This window comes from Schistocerca gregaria, chromosome X, assembly GCF_023897955.1.
Source record: "Schistocerca gregaria isolate iqSchGreg1 chromosome X, iqSchGreg1.2, whole genome shotgun sequence".
In the NCBI taxonomy this organism is placed as follows: domain Eukaryota; kingdom Metazoa; phylum Arthropoda; class Insecta; order Orthoptera; family Acrididae; genus Schistocerca; species Schistocerca gregaria.
In genome coordinates this window covers 443,099,117-443,124,608 of record NC_064931.1, presented here as the reverse complement: position 1 = coordinate 443,124,608, position 25,492 = coordinate 443,099,117, and the positions used below count along the sequence as shown (strand labels likewise).

The 25,492-nt window shown below is 40.7% G+C and overlaps 1 protein-coding gene across 5 annotated transcripts in view; it reads left to right on the top strand.

The window, feature by feature from the left end:
• The window catches only part of LOC126298635 (GTP-binding protein Di-Ras2), an 847,028-nt gene that overhangs the window by 776,569 nt on the left and 44,967 nt on the right, over positions 1-25,492 (top strand). For all 5 annotated transcript variants that reach the window (XM_049990046.1, XM_049990044.1, XM_049990043.1 and 2 more), the window contains one exon: positions 482-736. In XM_049990046.1, the coding sequence (XP_049846003.1) occupies positions 482-736 (255 nt within the window). The remainder of the gene's footprint in view (positions 1-481; positions 737-25,492) is intronic.

Here is a 25,492-nt window from a genome sequence, read left to right as displayed (position 1 = left end):
TATCTTCGTGCTTGCAAAACCGCACATTGTCCAGCAAGGTCGCCGGATCTCTCGACAAATGAGAGCATTTGGTGCACTATGGGCAGAATCTTCCAACCATCTCGTGATTTTCACAATCTAATGCGCCATTTGGACAGAATTTGGCACGATATCCCTCAGGTGGACATTCAACAACTGTTTCAGTCAGTGCCAAGCCGATTAACTACTTTCATAATGCCCAGAGGTGGACCAACGCGTTATCGACTCGCCCAATTTATGTAGCTCTTTTCTTGAATAAATCATTTAGTTTTTTCTGACATTGTAATAATATGTTTCTCTATAATTGCACGTCACATCTTACGATTTCCGACTAGTTCGCATAATTCCTTCGTGGTGTGTCGTTTTTTTTCCTCTCTTAGCGTGTATAAAGTCGCATGGTATAACTATCGACGCCGTTCACTGTCCCGCCTGTATGTAATAATGAGTTGGTTTATCTCCGCAGGTGATCAGCTGCAACAAGAACATATGTACGCTGCAGATCACAGACACGACAGGCTCTCACCAGTTCCCAGCGATGCAGCGGCTTTCCATATCGAAGGGGCACGCCTTCATATTGGTATACTCCGTGACGTCACGTCAGTCGCTGGAGGAGTTGCGACCCATCTGGGAGGTGATCCGCGACATGAAGGGGGCCGAGCTCGCTACAATCCCCGTTATGCTCGTTGGCAACAAGTGTGACGAGACCGAGACTAGGGAGGTAGGTGAAAAACACTCATTACGTTTCATTTGGCTCTGAAGTTGATGCACATTTGGTTGAATAAACGACCTGAGGCTCTTACATCCGAGCCCAGAAAGGTGCGCCAAGGAAGGAAAAAGTCCTTCTTTGTTAAGCAACCGACAGTCCGACAAATTTCACAGTCTGATATTGTGTTTTCTTTTATTATAATTTTATTCCCTCTATTGCTCCTCTTAAACTCTACAACCTAACGTAAATTAAATAGAACATTAAATAATGAATATATCTGAATCATATGAAATGTATTTCGACGTGGTGGTACAGGTGCGTAGGTTGAACGTTAATTTGATGGAGATCCTGATAATGTTCAAGTCTTCGTCGATGGTGATGCAGTGTTGTATGTGCTTCACATGATTCTTTTTACGGTTCTGTGGAAATTTTTGGGGTGATGCGATCGTGTAAAAGGCATAACTGGCTCCAGATGAAAAATTCCTCTCCGCTGTTCGCGTAGAAAATAGGGGCAGTGCTTGATTAGGGAGAGGTAGTGTGCAAGCAGGGAGCAGTGAACTGCACTTTTCTCGTATGTGAGAATACCAGAAGCCTCTGTATGACGGTTGTAGTACGGCATTCAAGAGTATCAATGCGGTCAGATTGAAAGGAGTTTTCAGAGAGGAAGTAATTAGGCACACTTGTTAGCCAAAAGATTATGACCACAGCCCTCCACTAAACACAATCACGTCTGGTGGTGTCGCTTTAAGGGAAGTATATAAGTGGACCAGAGACAAATGGGGCATCATTATATCGAACGGGAAAATCCACTTACGTAAGCGACTTTGACAAAAAGCAGACTGCTACGGTCTGGCACGTGAGACCAAGCATCACGGAAACGACGAAGATGGTCAGCTGTTCGTGTTCTACCGTGGTGAGTATCTGTAGGAAGTGGCTGAAGGGCAGTGAAACCACGAGAAGACGACAGGTTATCGGATACCACGTGTCAGAGAAGGTAGAGGTCGGATGTTTGTCCTCTCTGTTAATCAGGATAGGCGGCGAACTGTGGTGTATCTGGCGAGAGAGTACAGAGCTCGTGCAGGCATAAGGCTTTCGGAGCACACCGTTCAGGGCACATTCTTTAACATAGGGGGCCCCCAGCAGACGGCCCTTAAGAGTAATCATGATGATCCAGCGACATCGCGAATTACGGCTACAGTGGCAAAGGGTCATAGAGATTTGACCGTGAATCCTTGGAAACGTTAAAATGTTTATCACTAGTAACAATAATAGTCACTTATTGTTAAGATATCACAGGATTGAATGTATTTCAAGCTGCCAGAAAATATTCATTTAGCCTGGTGGCAACAAGATTTTTTTAAATGTTCAGTATTACATTTGAAACTGAATTACTTGGCAATACTGAACATTTTTAGTTCTTCTTTACACCTTTATAAAAATCAGTAATACTCATATTTTATTTTTATATAAGAGTGTATCACTTAAATTTAAAAGGAAAGCAAGGCGGAAATATTTGTGTATTAGGCTATCCCCGCTCATCTCAGAAGATATAGTTTCAGGGTACTTAAATTTTCAATAACGCTGCCAGACGTCTGAAAGAAAGAAAGATCCATTATCATTTAACTACAATATAGCAGGTTAGCAACTGGAAGCAGTTAATGCCATAAATTATCTGGGAGTACGCATTCGGAGTGATTTAAAATGGAATGATCAGATAAAGTTGATCGTCTGTAAAGCAGATGCCAGACTGAGATTCGTTGGAAGAATCCTAAGGAAATGCAATGCGAAAACAAAGGAAGTAGATTACAATACGCTTGTTCGCCCGCTGCTTGAATACTGCTCAGCAGTGTGGGATCCGTACCAGATAGGGTTGATAGAAGAGATAGAGAAGATCCAACGGAGAGCAGCGCGCTTCGCTACAGGATAATTTAGTAATCGCGGAGGGTTACGGAGATGACAGATAAACTCCAGTGGAAGACTCTGCAGGAGAGACGCTCAGTAGCTCGGTACGGGCTTTTGTTGAAGTTTCGAGAACACACCTTCACCAAGGAGTCAAGCAGTACATTGCTCCCTCCTACGTATATCTCGCGAAGAGACCATGAGGATAAAATCAAAAGGATTAGAGCCCACACAGAGGCATACCGACAATCCTTCTTCCCACGAACAATACGAGACTGGAATAGAAGGGAGAACCGATAGAGGTACTCAAGGTACCCTCCGCCACACACCGTCAGGTGGCTTGCGGAGTATGGATGTAGATCTAATGTAGATGTAGAAATTCTCACATTATGGAGGTCAGAAATTATCAGAGGTTTCCACCCAGCGTATACTCAAAATGTGAGGATATGAAGACAGAAGCGATTTACAAAGCCAAATTTTTGTAGCCAAAGTTTGCTCATAAGTTCAGGTGAGAAGACCATATCATAGAACTTCTGAACTAACTACGCAAATGTTTGTTTACTGTTCCCATCGTTTCAGATACAGTTGATATAAAAATAAAAAGCTGAAATATTTCATTTACCCTTTTTCCATAATGCCAAATGGTATAATATTTTGACCTAGTTCATCAAGTCTGTTTGATGTTTCCTGAAGCCAAAAATGTGTATTATCAACTTTTCGCTGGCTGAATTTAAGAACGTCCTGCTGAAGCCTCTTCAAAAAGCTGAGTAAAATAACTACTGTACGTCGGTATACTCATTCCTTAATTAAATTTGTGATAAATAAAATGTTTCAAATCAATAGCTCTGTTCGTAGAATAATGCTAAATTTAAGAACAATCCACTCAAAAACATTAACAAACCATCATAACAGCCATCATGACAAGCCTCTCAGTGCCAAAAGACTTACATCTCTAATTCTTAGTCAGTTTTCTACACGTTGAAAACCGAAAGGTCGAGCTCACTAACACTTAAATCATTTATGACTGGAACATTTCCCAATCAGCTGAAATATTTATTTACTCTTTTTCCATACTGTCATATGGTATAATATTTTGACCTAGTTTATCAAGTCTGGCTGATGTTTCCTGAAGCCAAAAGTGTGTATTATCAATTATTCTCAGAGCGACTTTAAGAGTGTCCTGCTGATGTCTGTATGAAACCTAACAGCAACGTGACACCGAAACTTCTTGAAGTTCACATGAAATGTAGCAAGAATAGTCACATCAGGTATTATTTATACGTCAGAATAACGTTGACGTAAGTTGAGAACCAAAGACAGGATACACATACTTGAGATACGAAAGATATAATCACCGCTGACCATAGTCTGTTATTATGAAATACCACTGAGACTTCACACAAATTTCTCTCGTGAAATGTACTTGAATGAGGTTTAGTTTATAATATCCTGCTACACTCAGTAACTTTGTAGTTCCACTGTAGTTAGTTAAAAGCATCACATAATTTGATGTGTAATTTTTCAATTTCTTTTTCAGGCTGTACCATCACATTTTATGTTGTCCTACGCATTTGTGCTCTGAAATTTGTAGAAATAAGATGCTTAGGCTTGCGTGTGTGTGTAAGTTGCTAACCATAAAACAGGAAGAAATTTTCTATCCCATCACCAGGGCCAGTTTAAGGCTCAAGGGGCGCCAAACTGAAAGGCTTGCAGAAGCGCCCGTAATGCATAAGGGGAGGTGGAGGGTAGGGGGGAGTGGATAATTGTGTGGAAATACGTTCACGAGCTGGCTCTCTACATCATCTTCAAGTTCACTGGTGATGGAGCAGTAACTTAGTTGAGAAAAGATGGGGAAGCAATTAGTTGGAGCTCTGTTGAAGAAATCATTCCAGGACACAACTTAAGGCTCTCTACATCATTTTCAAGGTCACTGGTGATGGAGCAGTAACATAGTTGAGAAAAGATGGGGAAGCAATTGGTTGTGGCTCTGTTGAAGAAATCATTGCAGGACACAACTTAAAATAGGGTAGTCATGGAAAATTTTAATTAGTATGGTCAGCCATTTTCAGAGATAAAAATACACATTTGGGTGCGAGATCTTCCCCATACAGTTGTTTACCTCTTTCTGTTCTAGCTTATTCGCTGACATTTTTTACGCCATCAATGACAGGGCTATACGTGAAAATAGTCACTTAACGTAGGGCACCAGTCCAGCTGCAACCAATGCACAGCACTCCACATTAGTATGATTAAAAATAAACCTTACAGCTGTGTTAATGGGCACTGTTAGTCTGTGGCCAAAGATAAACTGGACCACTTTATACGAGGGCTGTTCGAAAAGTAAGGGCTGACATCTCGCGAAATGAAAACCAAAGTGGACATAAAATATTTTTTATTCGCTACAGTTAGTCACACCTTCGTGCTACCTCTACAAATAGTCGCCGCTCCGACTAAAAACATTTGTCGTGGCGTTGTAAAAACTTTCCAGTACCCTCAGCAAAGGAAGCAACCGCCTGTGCTTTCCGCCAATTCTCTACGCTGGTCACGTTGTTTGTGCCAAAATGTTGTCTTCGTGGCCAGCAGTTCATGTGAGCAGACATTAACAACGTGTGGAGCCAATTAAGGGCTGTATTGCGGGTGATCAAACACTTCCCATCGAAAACACTGCAGGACCGTCTTCAATGCCCCTGCAGAAAGCGGTTGAAATTTTTTTTGAAGAAAGCAACGCATGACATTTATGTCATGTGGGATGCATAGCTACAGGCAAAATCTCTCGCCACACCCACATACTTATTGGGAGTATTTAAGTATTTCTACGTGACCACTGTCCGCTCTGAACGGAAAAGAGCGACGTGAAGCGATCGACAGACACACTAAAGACACTGCTCAACACATATGTGCAAAGTTCCATTGGATTTTCACAGTGGTTTCCATTTCGCACCTAATCGAATCTTACTTTCCAAATACGCCTCGTATATAAGAAGCTGGGCAATATACGGTGTGTGTAACTCTAGTGGCTGTTCGACAATCAATGTCATCTGGTGAAGAAGAGGTCCACAAACATCTCCCCTTCTGTGGAAAGTGTTAAGCGTAACTCAGATACAGTTCGTATGTTTACCTGTGCACTTGAAATCCATCAGGTTGTGCTCTGTTATAGCAGCGATAAGATGACGTCCTCATGAAGCTGTTCAGATTTCCACAATGTACAAGACAGTAGAAAAAGTTGATATAGTTCTCGTTTATGGCGAATGCTGCAAAACTGCTAAGAGCAGCGGTGCTAGTGTTCCTGAAAAGACCATGTCTTCCATTGTGCTCCGAGCTGCCTGGCAGTGTGGACGCGCACAGAGCTCTGCTGCGACTAGGCGACACCTCTGTACACTTTCGAAGCAAAATTGTCGTTGTTACCTCGTCGGTGATACCGACAGAACAGCTGACCTGGACTAGTCAGGTTGTTAGATATGCCAGGTTTAGGGGACACTGAGGATCCAGGGCTCCACCCACGAGTGGCAAGCCCGCGTTCCTCTTGACAGCAACAGCTACCAGAGCAAGAATAGAATCATCAACCGATCCACCCTAGACCAGCAAGGAAGAAGACACCTGCCGGCCAGAGATGGCACTACAAGACGCCAATTGCACAGCCAGATTAGTCGCACTCTATGGCGTCTACTGCGGTTTATTTTGAACCATCAACTAGCACAGAGAACACTGTACCATCCATCCTATGTAAAGTGGTCACTTCTATGGCAGAATATACAGGAGAATTTGCAAGAGAGGCATCACAAGAAAACGTGGACAACATGGACTTCTGGTCAGAGATTGCGACCTTATGATGCAGACAAATGAAAAGTCTACCACTCACCCAAGCGGCTTTATTCCATCCAATGATAGAAATAAAAGAAAGGTTCACGAATGGAATTAAAATTCAAGGTGAAAGGATATCAACGATAAGATTCTCTGATCACATTGCTATCCTGAGTGAAAGCCAAGAAGAATGATATGATCTGATTAATGGAATGGACAGTCTAATGAGTGCAGAACCCGGAATGAGAGCAAATCGAAGAAAGACGAAAGTAATGAGAAGTATCAGAAACCAGAACAGCGAGAAACTTAACATCAGGATTGAAGTAGATGAAGTTAAAGAATTCTACTTCCTGGGCAGCAAGATAACGTGTGCCGGACGGAGCATGAAGGACATCAGAAGCAGACTAGCACTGGCAAGAAAGGCATTCCTGGCCAAGAGAAGTCTGACAGTATCTAACATAGGCGTTAATTTGAGGAAGAAATTTCTGAGAATGTACATTTAGAGCACAGCATTGTATGGTACTGAAACATGGACTGTGGGAAAACCGGAACAGAAGAGAATCGGAGCGTCATACATGTAGTGCTACAGACGAATGTTGAAAGTCAGGTGGATTGATAAGGTAAGGAATGAGGAGTTTCTGCGCAGAATCGGGAAGGACATGAATATGTAGAAAACACCGACAAGGAGAAGTGACAGGATGATAGTGTGGGGCGGCGAAGAAGTTGTCGAATGAGTTGTTTGAATGTTCATTTCACGTAACAGACTATTGCCGATGCAACATATGTGGGACGGCGAAGAAGTCGTTGTTTAATGTTGAATGAAAGTTGAACATTGCCACCTTAAATCATGCGAGCCTGGCAACTAATTTGGTGGCCAGTCAGAAAGCGAAGGGAAACTTACTGACCTTAGTTCCCAGTCTGCACGGCCACATTCCTGTACAGCCCAGCTAAACGAAAAATATCCATAGTTCTTCACGGGATTAGGGCTACTTCAATAAAATTTAAAGTTCCAAACAAGATTTTTATTATCTTAAAGGCTCACACAAATTACTCGAAACTTCTGAAAATGCTAAAGACATTAAATATTGTTAATTCAGCCAATCGTTTAATAGTTCAGAGGCGACTTCTACAGCAAGTCCCTCCCGAATAGTTCATTACTCTAACTAACGGTGCTCTATTAATAGTTCGCAATAACGTTAAAAAAAAAGATTAATGCTCGCCTTAAAAGTGGAGTTAGTCACCACTTGCCACGCGGAATTATACTTCACACGGACGGCACAATAACAGTTTGTTACCGAAGTCTAAACGATCCAGGACGGTGTACAGTCCTCGCGATTTTCAATGTCCGTTTACATTGCTAAGTACGCGCATGTCACAGCCCGCTATGACGTCACCCGAGGCGAGGCGCGATCGGACGTTAAGCTCGCGTGGACTAGGCGTTGGTCTAATGCGGAGTGAGCTTACTACTGCCTCTGCCGCTCTTTTTATATAGCTCCGGCGCGTACCGCCAAGAGAGCATCTGTTCTTTTCGTTCCTATGCAGACGCCTGCAGCCAAAATGATCGCTATCTCAGGCGCATAATCTTAAATATCACATTTAATAATAGCTTTACAAACTTCTCAATTTTTGTATACATACATCTGAGCAGTACAGAAGCACGTAGAAAATCTCAGCCCGCTAAAATTAAAACTTTACTCTCTAGAATTTTTACAATGGAACTAACGGTAGATTGTTACCTCTGAACCATAGCTTTATCAAGACTTGTATCAGCTGTTAATTATGCTACAAGACTAAAACTTGGTGTAGCTTTGTTAATTGTCCTATCTGATCATTGGTCTTAAAGAATTTGTTTTATCATTAAAATTTAAAGTACTTAATCTATAATGCTTATGTACATTTTACTCACAAAAGTAGTTTTTACTAAATTACTAAAAAACTAGAAGAGGTAACTGATTGTGGTATTTCCATTATTATTATTAGGGTGACCTGAAGCATCCTACCAATTTTCAATATTGTAGCTCTATTATTTCGCGCCTCTGATTTTTCCGAAAAACGCGGATTCTGGAGTCAATTTTAGTTTTATGGTTTTGGAAACCAGCACCACTCATTAATGACTTCTTACTGCACCTTCTCACCAAATTTTGGCTTCCTAGCGTCATTATTTAGCGCCTCCTATTTTTCTTTCAAAACGTGAATTTTACGTAAACTACTAATTTTATAACATTAAGATTTGTTACCTGAAACATTATTACATAGAACTATACTTTAACAAAGTTTTACACACAAATCTTAATTTTTACTTTTATGTTAAATGTGGTGCAATACTATATGCAGGCGCGTTATGATGACGTGACGCTACTAGCAGTGAACTAGGGTAAGTCCCGTGCACTCGCTCGCCTCTGTATCTTATACATGATACAGCGCTTGCTTTGCTTCATCACCCCCTTTTTAATTTTCGTGAAAATCTATTTTTGAACAAAATTAAATTTCTAAAAGAACAAACAAGCGATGGATTACTTTAGTATACCTCTTTCAACTTAAGTTGCTTCTTCTTAGGAAATTCCTTATTACTACATACACAAAATAACCATACTCATATACACATAGAAAATCTAGTACAGAAGACATTCACAAATTATTTACATACATTTACATGGAAATATAAATTTTTCAAAGGTTACAAAATAGTTATTTTTTTTTTCTTTAAAATCAGTCTCTTCCTGAAAAAGAAAATACACACGACTTTTATCACTGCAACGCACTCACATTTTTCTTTTACTATAATACTCGGCACTGTGGTGGGTGTCCTATTGTAACACTCATTTAATTTCACTGATTGACAAAATTGTGGGAGGAAATTGTATTCACTGTGGTTTGCGTCTCTACTTCCAATCTCCCTACCGCTTGTTGTCAGTCATTCATGCAGCCTGCATGTCCCTGAGAAACAGACAATACAGTCTAAGTTTCTGTTTTCAACTTATATCTAAGGTAGGACAAAGTACATTTTATAATTTATATTCTGGCACTATTTTACTAATTGTGAAGTTGTCAGAAAGACATTTAGCACTAAGTCGTATCTGATACAATAGCTCCTACTTTCTTCTTTCATAAATAATCTTTTAGGTTCCTAAATAGTGAAAATTCTTTTAGCAAATTAATATATTAAGATCTTGCTTCAACTTAGAAAATTGAGTAACCTTTTAGTTTTAATGTACTCTGGCTTAATTATCGTATGGATTAGTTCATCAAAGAAGTCATTTGCTGACCAGCACTTTGCTTTATTGTATGAATTACTAAAGAAATTAGTTATTTTCAGTATACCAATTCCAAATTTCTGCATTTTCCAATATTTGTGTGTTTCTGTTGTCTGTTTAACTATTTATTTGCCTCAAGCAAGATTTAGCGTTTTTCACCATTTCACGAGACGTGAGGGAATTATTCTTTAATCCTACATCATTTACTTCAATTTACTTACTTCACTTCTTCACCTTATTCATTTTCTCCCTTTTCTTCCAGATTCAAAATACTTCATTTCTCCACTTCTTTCTCCCTTTTCCTTTTGTCAGCCTATTGACGTCCTGTTTCTATATATTTGGTGCGATCCTCACACCACTTCCACACATCTCCATTTATTTAATTCTAAAACACCATTGCTTGCCTCTATGAGCATTACCTTTTTACGCTGTTTTCCTTCAGACAACCTTATTTCTAGCAACATACTACCTTCTGCATAATCTCATGGATTATTCATATTCATACCGTACTTCGTATACTGCAAAGTGTCTCTCTTAGTTGTAGTTTCTAACCCTTTACAATTACATGAAATATTTTAATTTATTTATTTTAGCCATGTTTGCCTCTTATTGGTACTCAGACTTTTGTTTTGCCATTCACTAGGTAGATCCTTACTAAGAATACTTAAAACCTAATAGCATATATACAACATGAAGACATATGTGATTCTTACCTGTTATGATAGACCAGAAGAAGGGAATGAAACTTGAAAAGGAAATAAAGTTTCACCCAGCTGGGACTGCACGGTACGCCAAACCGTGTATCCGCCAAAGAGTGGCAGACTCCCTACAGTAATTAATTACTGTTAATTTTAAATTCCTTTAGATCCACAATATTTCTTAGACCTAGTTCTCTCTTACTCTTTGGATATTCCAAACGATAGGCATTGGCATGAGGTTTACTTACTATTCTAAATGGTCCATGATATACATGCATAAACTTTTTAGTTTCTGCAGAAATTTTCTTTGATTTTTCTTTTGTTTTGACCAGCACTAGCTCACCTCTGTATCTTTGTTCGTCAGCAATTTGCTTTGTTGATTGTACCTTTTCCTCTATTTCCTTTAGGATGTGTCTCTCTTCAACCTTAGCACTTTCCTCATTCTCACTGAAAACCAAATTTTCCTGCAAGTATCCTTTATTCTTTATTACTCTAATAGGCAGTTCCCAAGTTTCATTACTACCGCCTATATGACTTCCTATAAAAGACTCTCTTATCACTTTAGAGTCAGGTAAAGTTAAAATTAAGTTGTTCTGATCAAAATTGATCTTTCCCTGGTACTTTGATAAGAAATCAGTACCAATCAACATATCAACACTTAAGCCTAGCACAATCAAACAAGGATGATCTATTACTACGTCATTTATACCAATGGGTATCAAAGCTTCGTGTTGAACTGGTCTAGAGACTTTTCCAGTAGCACCTATAATCTTTAAGCCACTTACTTTCATAACTGTTAACTTCTCTTTATTGGGTATGGTGTCAAAAAATGTTTGTGATAAACCACTTGCTTCACTGCCACTGTCAAGCAGACAACGCACAGTGACTCCTGATATGTTTACTTTGATAACAGGGTGAGTTATTTTACATTGAACAGGTTGCTCACACACCTCGTCTAATAAATCTCGTTCTATGTTCTTCCAGCTAAAGTAATTCTGATCAGTTGCAATTACATTTACATTTACATCCTGGGGCTCATCATGCTCTATAATCTTAGCTGCTTTCTCTAATCTGTCCACTAACTTTAAATCGAAGCATCTGACGACTTTTTCTACTTTTGTTTGCTGCACATCAGCCAAACTATCCTCTACCTCTGAGCAACTGCGTCCCTGCGCAATATTGCTGTTCATAAGAATGTCGTCACCTTCAACCATTTGTGGCACGTTTACACAGCTACTAGATTCTTTCACCTCGTTACTATTTCTACCCCCTTCATTCATCATTTCCTCCTCTCTAAAGTTTTGCAGTACTGATTCTACTTCTGCTACTTCTACTTCAGCTTTTAGATTGCCATTTTCATCGAAGATGTAAGCTTTTACTTCATCATTATTCCCATCAGACTCAAACCCATTATCTATTTCTTCCCCATTATCTACCTTGAGTTCCTGTTCTTCCTTGACCCATTTTTCTAGTGTATCCAAAATACTATCCACTATTTTGTGAGAGTGGCTTAACACATCACTGGTATTATCTGTATTTATTTCGGCATCCATGTTGTCTGTCTGTGTATGTTGGCTGATTGTCTGTGTTTCCGTTACTGGCTGTGTTACTGTTACCGCCTGGTGAGCGCCAGTTTCCTCATAGACGGGATTTAGTTTCCCACACGCGGCCTGTTGTGTTCATCTGTGACACCACTAGATATAGTAGCATCATGACTCCCTTCTTGTCTTAATGGCATAGTATTTACTTCTCCACTTTCGTCATAGTAGTTGTTACGAAAGCGTGGTGAGTATCTACCCCCTCTTCCTCTGCCACGGCTTTGGTTTCGATAGTTTGTTTTGGTGTGCCTAACTTCCATATTTCTAACGTTCACGTTTCCATTATTTTGTACGTGATTGTTAGAAGATTTGTTATTCTGCTGCACCTGCTCCTCAGCAGCAGCTACTCTTTCCACTCTTTCCAGATATTCAATAAATTTGTCTATATTATCTCTAGGGGCGGAAATGATCCTCTTCTGCCAGTACCACGGCAGCTTACCTTCTAAACCCATAATGATCATATCTGGCTTCATCTTTTCTGTCAAATGTGACAGTCTTGAAACCCACTTCCTAGCGAAATCCTTTACTGATTCACGCCCTGGGAAAAACTTCTTACCACTCCAGAATTCCCTTAACACATCATTTTGTTTGTTATGTGACCAGTATTCGTTGAGAAATGCAGACTTAAATTCAGATAAAGTTTTACATTTGATCATTACATCCGCTGACCATCGCAAAGCATCACCTGACAAATGACTTCTTATAAATGAAATTTTTTCTCTTTCTGACCAAGTGTTGGGGAGAACATCCTCAAAGTCATTCCAAAATTCAAGAGGGTGAATGTACTTATCAGGATCAAAGCGCAAAAACTGTCGACACCCTATAAAAGCGGCGTCAACTGAAGTCACATGCTGTACAGTAGAATGACTAGAATTAACAGAGGTTACTCTATTTTCTAGGTTAGCAATGTTAGTATTTAATTCCTCTACTTGTGACTCTACTGCTTCTATCCTGGCAGAACATCTTTGTTCCACTGCACCACGAATTTCGGTACAGGTTTCTTTTACTTTCTCAATGTTTTTCTGACAAGTATCTACTTTAATTTGTACCTCTTTAACTTTGTCAGAGCAAAGTTTGGACTCGTTGCTCAATCTTTCGGACAACCTCACTTCCAAAAGTTCATCTGCCTCTTGATAATTTTTTTGAATTTGATCTATTTCACATTTGAAAGTACTATGCATTTTAGTTAACTGTTGCCCTACTTTTACTTGAATGTCATGATGAATAGCATCTATCTTATAATTCAAACTATTCCATTTTGATTGCAGTTCTTCTTTTAGTTCTTTATTACTAACCTCAATTTTATTCTCCAACTTTTTATTACTATTTTCAATTTTAGCCTCAATTTTATTTTGGTTTGATTCGAGTTTGGCAAACAGTATTTGCATCCAATCCGGAGCTTCTACCTTGATACTTTGTATCTCTTGACTTGACATCTGTTAAGACATCAGGGAATGACTTCCATGGTACTAAAGGGAGCTGTAGAGGGCAAAAACTATAGAGGAAGACAGAGATTGGGATACATCCAGCAAATAATTAAGGACGTAGGTTGCAAGTGCTACTCTGAGATGAAGAGGAGAGAAAATCGTGGCGGGACGCATCAAACCAGTCAGAAGATTGATGAGTCAAAAGAAAACTATAAACGTCACCACAAATGCAGTATAGACACGGATGAAAACCCTGTTAAACGCAGTGCAGACACAGTGGAAACGCACAACCGTTTCACACAGGTAATGCCGCAGGAAGAGGCAACTGACGTCCACCAATCACAGCCGCCGACGGTCCAGCAAGGAGAAGCTGCCCTACCAAGCACAGCCAAGCATAAAAAACGACAGTGCGTTACCATATATTACACATAGAAATATACAGAGCTGAATAAGGCTTTGAAGCTGCAGGTTACCGGCACCCTGACGGCACTCTTCCAGAGTGACAGAATGAAATATCACTTTGAATCATTTGAATACCAACACAAAGCCATCAAGTTTTCTAAAAGTCACCAGCTCTCTTATTTTTCGCACCATCCACCGGAACAGGAATAGCTCGAAGTAGTTACCAAACGCCTTCCGGCTTCCATCATGGAGGAAGAACTGACACAAGAACTGCGTGAAAAACGTTTCCTGAAGTCGAGGGTACATCGAAATAAGAAACGCGAGGACCCTCCAGAACAATACCTGAAGAGCCTTCCAATCGACGGTACAAACCTGCCACCAGCCAAAGACAACCCCAAGTTATGTGACATCAAATCCCTACCTGATACCAGAGTGCGAACTGAACTTTACGAACCGAAAGACGGACCAAACCAGTATCAAAAATGCCAACGCTTTGAGCACAGAGCCAGTTATTGCCATATGCCGGTACGTAGCGTAAAATGTGCGGCTCACCGCCTTTTTATGGACTGCCCACAAAAAAGATGACAAAACCAAAATGTGCAAACTGTGAGAAGCAACATGTCGCCTCCTGCAGCGGCTGTACAGTTTACTAAACGCTTTTGAAGAAACATGAAATCAAATCCGCAACCCAGCGACCACCAGCGAAGACACTGCGGCCAACGAGAGACGATCCAGTACCGTCAATAACGACGACAACGACAAGAGAGCAATTTCATGCGAGGATGCCTGTTGCATTTCCTGGGAGGATGCGTCCACAGCCAAAAACGTTACAATGACCTCCGCGGTGTCGCCTACCAACGTCATATGCAGAGGTGGCGTCACCTCAGGATGGCCACAGGACTACAATCCCAATCGCCAATGTGATCGGCACCCTGACGCCAGATTCTACATGTCGAATATGAATTGAATATAACAGTTATGGGACCCAGGGGTGCGACAAGAGTACCTGAATTTGATCGCAATGGAGCGGACGTACTCTACATTGCTGTGGTCAAGAATATCCTTCCTATCTTGCAACTCCTCGCTATCAATCATCTGTCCTCAGACCTCAAGCTAGCACTTGGAATCATTCACGAAGGTACCGCTGTCCTCCACTAAGCTTGAGAGAAGTGAACTGGAAGAAATTCGAACAGTATCTCACCAACAATGTTCGGCCTACACAGACAGTCGACTATACTTAGGACATCGCCGTCGTGATCGAGGTTTTGATCACCAAGACTGAACGGGCTTCTAGACGCGCAACCACGGAAAATTACCGCCCCGAACCTCATTTTGAACTCTTTACACCGTTACTGGCTGAGCTCAGGACTCAACGGTACGTCAGCTGAAGGCGATGGCCAAGGTTCCGCCACACTGAAGACCGGAGGGAAATGCATTGTCTTTTCTGGGAACTTCATGGACGCATCCACCAATGGAGTCGAAGGATATGGGAGGACCAGATGTCTGATTCCCTGCTTCGTACCCGTGATGAATTGAAGATCTTTCAAAACTTTCGCCAAGCCTGATAGTCAAATAGGGCGCTCAGAGGTTCCGATCGACTTACCTTCGACTCTCTCAGCCAGGCAGAACTCTACGCCTCTACTTATAAACGCCAACTGACTTTATCCAACCTCTAGGACGACAAAACCAAGGTGCAGAAGGAACGGGTACGACAACAGATGGAAGCATTCCATACCCTCCCATCTCCACGCCAGCCATTTCACCAGCTGAAGTACGCAGTACCATTCAGGCCACCAGCTCGTCGTCGCCGGGCAAAGACTTTCAACCATTACTCGTTTGAAACACCTGCCTCGGAAAGCATTTGTGCTACTGACACGAGTAATCAATAGTTGTCTGCTGAACAAATACTTCCCCACAGCCTGGAAGACCGATAAAACGTTTCCCATCCTCAAAATGAGCAAGGATCTGACTCTGCCCTCGCGTTACAGGCCAATAAGCCTCCTTCCCACTATGGGCAACGTTTTGGAACGAGTGCTCCCGAAGAGGTCAGGCACGCAGCTTGAAGAACACCGTTATATCCGAGCCCGAATAGTTCGGGTTTCAAACAAACCTTTCTGCTGAATTTCAGCTATTGAGCATCACGGAACACATCCAAGTTAATCTGAATAGGACCCGCTTGGCCGGAGGGGTGTTCTTTGACGTTGAAAAAACATACGACGAGGTGTGGAGAGACAACCTCATCATCAAGCTACGTGACCACTCACCGATTCATGACTGTTACGTGAAACTCATCGCCAACTTCCTTTATGGAAGAAAATGTTTTATTCTTATCGATGACAAGAAACTGGAGTAGAAGACAACGCACGCAGGAATACCGCAAGGATCGGTGCCATCCCCGTTGTTGTTTAACTTTTATATCAATGATGTGACGACAGTGCAACACGTGAGTGCCAGCTTGTACTCTGACGATACAGCTTTCCTCAAGACCGTTTGGGCGAAAATGAAGAAAATCACGCTGAACGCGGAAAAGACAGCATCAATTCTTATTACTGAGAAACATCCAGTTCTCAGAATGAACCTGGAGATTTTAAACCAGTGGATCCTTTGGTTCTCCGAAGTCAAATACCTCGGAATCATACTGGAGAAGGGTCTAACCTTTACAAAGCACTTTACGATAAGGAACAGGACGACCACTAAAATGATTCGCGCTCTAATCCCATTCTTTATGAGTAAAGATTTAAACCGAGCTACTAAACTACGCCTACATAAGGCTACTGTTCAGCCGACCATACTATGTGGGGTAACGTCTTGGGGCAAAACTTGTCTCTCCAACATTAAAAAATTGCAACCACTCCAAAATATATGTCTCAGGTGAACACTTGGCAGCCACAAATGGCCCTGGACGAGAGAGGTGCTTGTGGAACTTAGAGAATGATACCTTACAGAGAAGATCCAGGACCATGGAAGACGACTCTTTACGAAAATTTACGCCGGCACTGGTAGGTAGAGCCACGCCTCGCAGATGACGTTGACATTGCACACCATGTTATAACATTGAAGACCGCCCCCCCCCCCCTCCCCCATTAGGCGCCATCAGTGTCACACGCAAACTCCATGGAGGTCTCTGCACTATAAACCCAGACGTAAGTAGCACCACAACCAAATTACACTCATTACATTCTACAATACTAAGTCGCGGAAGGTAACAGTTCTTCAGCAGCGCGTACCAAAAAAAAATCCTGTGGTGCCAAGCCCTCACGATCATTCTTTATAAACATATTTTATAAATCAAGAAACCGTGATGAATAAAATATATCAACAAAAAAGAACAGCAACTGATGAGAAACCTACAACTGTTATTTGGACAGCGGTAACATACAATCCACCCGCTACTATCAGGCACCTTGAATGTGTGAATGGGATGATCCAAAAGAATATTCTGCAAATATCACATTTCAATCCGTCTCATCCTTCCCAAATTTCCCTTCAGGGTTATGACTTTCAAAATCGCTTACAGTTCCCTGAAAAGTGATTCGCCGTATCTCCGCACGTTCTACGAATTAAATATCGTTTACAAGTCATGGACAAGTCATACTTCACAGCATGCACCAATTCCCAGCTGAAAATCGATGTTACCTGAAAGACGTGGATAACCGACAACTTTAGTCCGTCAATATGTGATGTGCGAATTTTAAGACTCATGTCATTGGTCCCTATTTTATTGGTGGAACTCTTAAGAGCCATAAGTACCTATGATTTCAACCAAACATGCTGCCACAGTTATTGAAAGACCTCTCGATGGACACAAGGCTTTCCATGTAGTACGAACATGAAGAATACAAATAATTTGCCTTATCACCAAAAAATTTTGAGTTCGTAGGGAAGCACAAAATGGCATGCATGGTCACCAGGCTTAACGCGTCTGCAATTTTATTTGTGCGAAAAATTATAACAAGAGTTCTACTAGGAAACATAGACGATACCCGATGACATTAACACGTACACACCGCCGGCCGCTGTGGCTGAGTGTTCTAGGCGATTCAATCCAGAACCGCGCTGCAGCTACGGTCGCAGGTTCGAATCCTGCCTCCGGCATGGATGTGTGTGATGTCCTTAGGTTAGTTAGGTTTAAGTAGTTCTAGGGGACTGATGACCTCAGATGTTAAGGTTAGTTAGGTTTAAGTAGTTCTAGGGGACTGATGACCTCAGATGTTAAGTCGCATAGTGCTTGGAGCCATTTGAACCATTTGGACGTTCTGACCAGAGAGTATCACCGGTGGCTCACGCTCGACTCAAACAATTATGCTACCAGCAATACACTAACGTAAAATGCATTACCTATCAGCCAGGCGCAACCAACATCTGTGGATTCAATTGTGCGTTGCCCTTCAATAAGAGTGCTTCCGGAAAAAATAAGATAAAAGATAATTTATCATTAGTCTAGTTCTTTTTTTGCGGAAGGTCAGTATATTCAAATAGCAGCCTAGGGCGTTTGAATACGACCGCCACCCCACAGGGAGGAACAGAAAAAGCAGCATTGCCAGGTGAAGTAAAGCATGAATACGTGCGCCGCCCCGCAACGAGACACACAGTTCTCAGCGCCGTCGTCAACGTGTTAAATGCTGCCCAACTGCGGCCCTGTACTGCAACAAGTCCCGATGAACTTGAACGTATGGTAATGTGTGTCTGCACTCGCTTGGTACCACTTATCAGCACCTGAGGTCAATAGGTTAAACCCTTGATATGGCAGTCATAATAATAAACACACGAAACGTACGTTAATTACACGTTCACTTTCATTTGGTACTGTACGGCAGATGTTTGTCCTGACGGTGGGACAACGATATACGGCACTGTTATCTTCTTAATATTGGACCATGCTTCACACATGATGTGTTGTTAATGTCCTTACAGTTCGTGTGTACCTCCATTTCCTGTTACAGAAGCTAATCGACAGTTTGGATGATGTATGTGGTATATGCATGATAGTGCACCGTCACACGTTCGCTAATTCGTGGAACTAGTCTTCGACAAGTGTACTGGACGTGGCTCGCCAGCGCAGTGGCATCACAGGTCCCGCGACTTGAACCTGTTGGATTGTTTTTTGTGGGCATATTTAAAAGCTTTTTTGTATTCCAGAACTGTTGACAGCGTCGGTGACCTGCGGAAACACATTGTGGATGGTTGTCAACGCGTTGTGAACACGCCTGGTGTTTCCGAACGTTCATTAGCATCGATGAGGAGACTTGCTGAAGCTTGCCTTCTCGTGAACGGTCACTATGTAGAACACTTGTAATATGTTTGTCCTCAAGTGTATATCTGCAGTTTCAATACTCAGCGACTCACAAGCTGTAAATGAAGCTGTCCATATACTCAGTCGGAATACGTCATACTGAGTAAACCATTTGATTCCAGACCTAGGCTCATTTGGATTATTTGCTTCTTTCATCGTCCTCTACTCGTCTCTTTTGCTTGTACCTACAGGGTGTTACAAACGTGTACTGACAAACTTCGAGGGTACAGAGTGTCAAAATTTATAGCCACTGGCGCCTGCTGCTAGGCCACACCTTCGATAGCAAACGTGACTTTCTACGCTGAGAGACCATAGGTGAAACGTCTCGCATTGTTGTTTGTTGTTCAGTGATTGCGACTTATTGACACGATAGCCAGTGGAGAAGATAGAGCTGCCTGCTGGGTAGAGAGCACTTATCTCCTATGAATGTGATGTGCCGTTGTCTCGGTAGACGACAGGTTTCCCATTTGCAGTTTATTTTTCTCCTGGAAACCTCTAAAATCTCCAACTTTTTCCGTATACAGGACAAAATAAAATGCAGATGGACACCTGTGTCTGAAATCTTCGTTGATCCATTATGGACCATGGGACAACTGCTGGTATGTATTTCTTGATGCAGTAATTTACCAACAGCCATATGTATTGTATACATTTATTTTATGAACTTATGTGCTACCAGTTTCGGCATTACATTGAAATGGCCATCAACCAAGGCAACACAGCATGGTATTCATAGGAGAGAAAGCTTGTCTACGCACCAGCTCACCCTATCTTCTCTACTGGTAATCATGGCAATGAGTCGCGATCACTAAATAACAAATAACGTTGAGAGACGTTCCACCTCTGGTCCAACAGCTTAGAAAGTCACGTTTGCTGCCAGAGAGGTGACCAAGCGGCAGGTGCCAGCACCTATAACTTAGATGTTCTTACGTGGCGTTAGATGACGTTTCTGGACATGAGTTCCTATGCTCAATTGTTTCCTCACAAAACCCTTTACAACTTCTCGAAGTTTGACGGTATCGTTCTGTAACACCCTTCGTAATAGATAAACGCCTTTTATACAGAGTGATACCGTAATGATGTTGCAGACTCTCAGATGTGATGAAGGAGGGAAAATGTATCAATCTGAAATTATGGACGCTGGTCCACAAACGACAGATTCGAAAGCTATAAGCAAAGTTCTTTCTGATACGTCTTACAGTCGAATACGTGTACCGGTACTATTGTTGCAGATATCGTAAGGTTGGCAACTATGAGAGTAGGTGATATGGACCAAGGCCAGAATAAAGAGTAAGGAACATGGACAGTAAAATACACACCTTAAGAGGTATGAACACCCGTTCCTCTTCAATACTGTGAAGCAAATCTCTTCTATTGCAAACTCTTTGCTTCCCATATTTTTGTAGGAGGTAGTACAAAACAAAAAAAGAAAAAAAATTCTGCTAAATATGGGATCTAAAATGCATGCCTTAAGAGCTGTGGGCACTTGTTCAGTAGAAGAGATGTGTTTCATAGTAGCGAAGATGAATAAGTGCTCACACTTGTTAAGGTATTCATTTTAGAGCCCCTGTTTACTATGCATATTTTCATGTTTTGGTTCTTACTACGACGTCTGAAAGTTGCCTATCTTAGAATCTTAACAAAAACAGTACCGGTACATATATCACAATATCGGAGGTATCAGAACGATTTCTGATTATATTTGTCGAATTGGTTGATTCCCGACCAGGGTCCCTCACGTCAAATTGATACATTTACCCTTCTCCATCAACCCTGAAAGTCTCTAACACCCTCACAGTATCACATTGTATATTTTCTGCTTAATTTGTTCTCATGGGCTATTTTTCTTCACTTGCTTAATGTGGATTGTTATTCTCGTAGTCTTCTGTCAAAGACTGATTTGATGCCCTCGCCTCCCCCATAATCAAACTGACTATGCCTTGATGGCATCAGGATGTATCCTATCAATCAGTCCCATCTTTTTGGCAAGTTGTGTCATATAGAGCGTTCTTCATATATGCCTCCAGGGTTTCAACTGACAACTGCTCGTAAACTACATATAGAATTGACACATATCGGTGAATAGAGCATGTCTCCAAGTTTTGATACCCAGTACATACTGTGGCGTTGTTGTGGAGCCAACTGTGTCAGAAAATGTAGAGAAATTATCCCCTCCCATCCCATCGAAATAGTTGGCGCCTACAGACAGTCAACGAGTGAACAAATTTTCAAAGCGGACTGCTGGGAGACTTTCCAGGTACTTCAGTGAATGAAACGCCACGATTGTCGTTTACTGCGAATGGTTCCATTATGGAGCGTCTGTAATGTGAGTTACAAATCTGGAGACACCCTCTATCCATTGATATTTTTTTCTGTATCCCTTGACATTTTCGCACAGTCGTCCTCTGAAACCCCAGAAGTATTTGCGAATAACCCTATATTTGTTTTCTCGATGATTCGATTCATTACCTCGTGAATAGTTATTCGCCCTACCCATTTAATTTTCAGCATTCTTCTGTCGCACCATATTACAAAATCTTCTACACTCTTGACTAAACTTTTTATCGTCTACATTTTACCTCCACATAAAGGTACACTACGACAAATACCTTCAGAAAAGACATAGAAATACTTAAATTTGCACTCAATGTTAACACCTTTCTCTACTTCCGAATTTTTTTTCTTGCTTTTGCCAGTCTGCATTTTATATCCTGTCTACTGCAGTCATCGTCAGTCATTTTACTGCTCAAATAGCGAAATTCATATGCTACTTTTAGAGTCTCATTTCCTAATCTAATTCCCCCAGCGTCCGCTGATTCAATTTGACTTGATTCCATTACTCTTGTCTTAGTTTCGTCGATGTTTGTCTTATTACCTCGTTCCAAGGGATTAACGTTTCTGGCAGAATTGCACTACCACAAGGAAATCTTGAAGTTTTTACTTCTTCCTCTTGCACTTTAATCCCTTTTCAACTTTTCTATTTGATTTACTTTATTGCTTGCTCTATGTACAGATTAGGCTTCAATATTGCGTCCTGCTCTTCACTATTATCGCCATTGTTTCATATCTTGTGTCTCTTAACTCTTCAGTTTGGTTTCTGTAAAAGTTGTAGATAAACTCCTGCTCTCTGTAGTTTATCCTAAGCCACTTTAGAAGTTCGAAGAGACTTTTCCAGTTATCACTGTCAAACCTTTATGGTAATATGTGAACGCTATAACTCTGAAGCTGACGTACGTCAACCTACCTTCAAAAATTAGTCATAGGTCCAATATTGTCTTTCGTGTTCTTACATTCCTCCACTGCCCAGATTGATCTTCACCTTGGGAAGTTCATTTTAATCATTTCATTCTTCTGTAGATAAATCGTGTTAGTCATTGGCAATCATGGCTTGCTCAACGGATGGGTCAGTGATACACATTACCTGTCAGGGCTTACCTTCTTTGGTGCAGGGATTATTAAATTCTTCTTGAAATCTGCGTTATCTCAAGGATCTTAATAACTGAGATGGAACGTCATCTTCTCAAGTTAGACTTAGGTTTCCTGTGCTGTGCAAAATTATTCCACAATATCAGTATTACATCTCCTATCCCACCTTCATCGTTCTCTCTTTCCTTTCTATGAAATTCCCTACAAGTTCTAGTTCTCAACGTAGCACTTCTGCATAAACCTTCCACGTTTCCGTCTTTCTTTTTTTGTTTACTATTGGCTTGTCATCTGAGTTCTTGGTGGTAATATAGGTACTTCTCATTTCTTAAAAGCTATCTTTAAATTTATATGATATATTATGTACATATCTGTAGCATTTAAATTTTGCAAATTCCTTTCTCGTCTAAAGCACTGTTATAGAAACATGAGGCGTCCATCACAAGCTCACTTTGACGTACATGTAAGTACTAAAGCGGAAAATTTATGGAAAAGACATGGGAAAGCACTTGTGAAATCGTTCACTCTTTCCTCAACTATGAAGAGCTTACGTGTCGTAAAAGCATTTAAAAGCGTTTCAGTTGCAGATAATTTAATGATGTGTACACTCAAAGAAAACAGACTATCCATATGAAAGGATAAACAAATAAACTATGGATTGAAAATGATCCCGATCAATGAATAAATGTTTCTCATGAAAGAGTTAGAGACTTACTTCAGAAATGAATGAGTATCCTTAGAAAGATTCACAGCCTAATGGGAGAAAACTTCAGTATTGGCAGTATCAATAGAAATGCTTTTCTTTCCTGTAAACTAGACTGAAGATGAAACGAAATACAAAAAGAGGAGGAATGATAAGACGGATGTGCTGTATCCAAGCCTTTTATTTAGCAAAAGTATGAAAGATGAAGAGAAGAATCAACCACTGAATACAAGCAAACCAAATAAAATTCCTATAGAACTGCACAAATGTCTAAAAACGCGGCAGGGTGTGAGCACGGTATTAGAGAATCAGTAAGACCACTCATCTCAGTCGAAAATAGACACTTAAGTATTCTAGCTATAACACATCGAGGGAATGATGAAAATAGAGAGGAAACGTGAAGTTAACGGAAAAGGGAAGAAAATACAATAATGTTGCTAAAACTATTGCATGTAAATGTGTCAATATAAAATAGAAAAATAAATCAAAGAAGATATACGAGAACTGTTAATAAATTAACCGACAATAGGTTTTTAAAAAAAGGAAAAAAATATAATATTTTATATATTATATTTACTTGTATGTTGACGTTACTTCGCCACATAGTTTCCACAGATTGGAACATTGACCACGATGTAGCACCAGCTTCTTTATCTCTTCATCAAACAGAAGTGCCGTCCGATGCTTCAGTCAGTTCTTTTAGCAATCTCGTTGTCGGTCGTGAAGTGCTGAGTAGCCAGCCAGGCCTTCATCACGGAGGAGACATGAAAGTCGATAGGTGACAACTCCTAACTGTTGAGAGGATGTTGAAAAATCTTACAGCCAAAGAGTCTGAATTTTTTCTTAGTTTGATTGACATATTGCTTTGGACATGGTCGTGAAGGAGAATGATTCCTTCGGTAACCATCCCACACCGTTTGTCTTGGACTCAGCTTCGGAGATTCGCAAGAATATCGTGATGTCACAGTATTCTCACGCATAATTTTCATGAAAACAGGTGTCAAACGTCTCTAGCGATTACTGAAAGCTGTCTTCGAGCCTTATTGGGAGAATGAGAGTACGTCCACTGTTTGGACTGTTTTATGTCTTGCCGCAAGTCACCATTCTGATCAGAAAGTTCTTCTGATCTGTGCGATAGCACTGAAGGAATGTCAAGTTCGTGCGCTTCTCTCGGATTTGTTGAATATCAGCTAGACATTTTAGTACCCACCGTGCTCAAAACGTATGATAAGCTTACCTCTGTGTGACAATATTAAAGAGGGTTGTCCTTGATACTGAGGCACATCTTCAGGAACTTCCAAAATGCTGAATCGAAGTCACTTACACATAATTTCAGCAACATGTTGAAGAAGTTCATCAGTGACATTCAAAATCTTCCTCCACCACATCTATGCGATCTGCCTTGAATTTTCTGCATCACTCACATCATCATTCATAATCCAATCCCAATACACACAACACAACCGACTATAATTCTCAGCAGCATAGATTTCTCTTGCTTGTAAGAAATGAAATAACACCGTCCATTTCAATCGCTTGCTGCTTACACACTGACAAACGCAACGAAGAGCTGACTACGCTCTATGATCTTCATTGTCTCTTTTTATAACCGTGCAAGCGCCATGAAACTAAAGTTATTGTTTATTTTTAACATGCAGTTTATGAATAGCCCTCGAGGGAAGGTAACAAGAAGACAGTATGCCTCTCGCAAAGTTTTATCTAGAACAGTGCTGCTTAAAAATTGGAAACCGTTATAGTGTTAATAGTATCAATCATATAACATTGATTTGTTATTAAAAATCTGTGATAATCACTTTCCAGACTTTTGCAGTTCACTTTTGATTATTCTTGATTGTATTACCTTGGTCCTATTCGGTTCTTACAGTGATAAAATAGAATAAATGAAAATACTATGATTTCCCAATAATTTCTTTCAGGATCAAAACAATGCCTCCGTTTTAACTGTTCAGATATTGCAAAAGATCAGTAAAAACGTACCCTAAACAGTGAAATTATATGAAGTAGTTTAACAAATAGGTGTATTGTAATAAAAAGTGAATCCCTAATTTGTGGGAACTTTAATCGAAAACCTTGATGCAACATAATTTACATAATCAAGTGCCATACACGATCACAATACGTCTTCAGCAAAGTTGACATTGATTCCTCTGGCGTACCGCTTCTTTTACTTAGAAAGTCGGTGTTTCTAAATGATAATAAAATCTAATTATAAATGAAATGTAAAAGTGCTTCTTAAAATTAACTTTGTT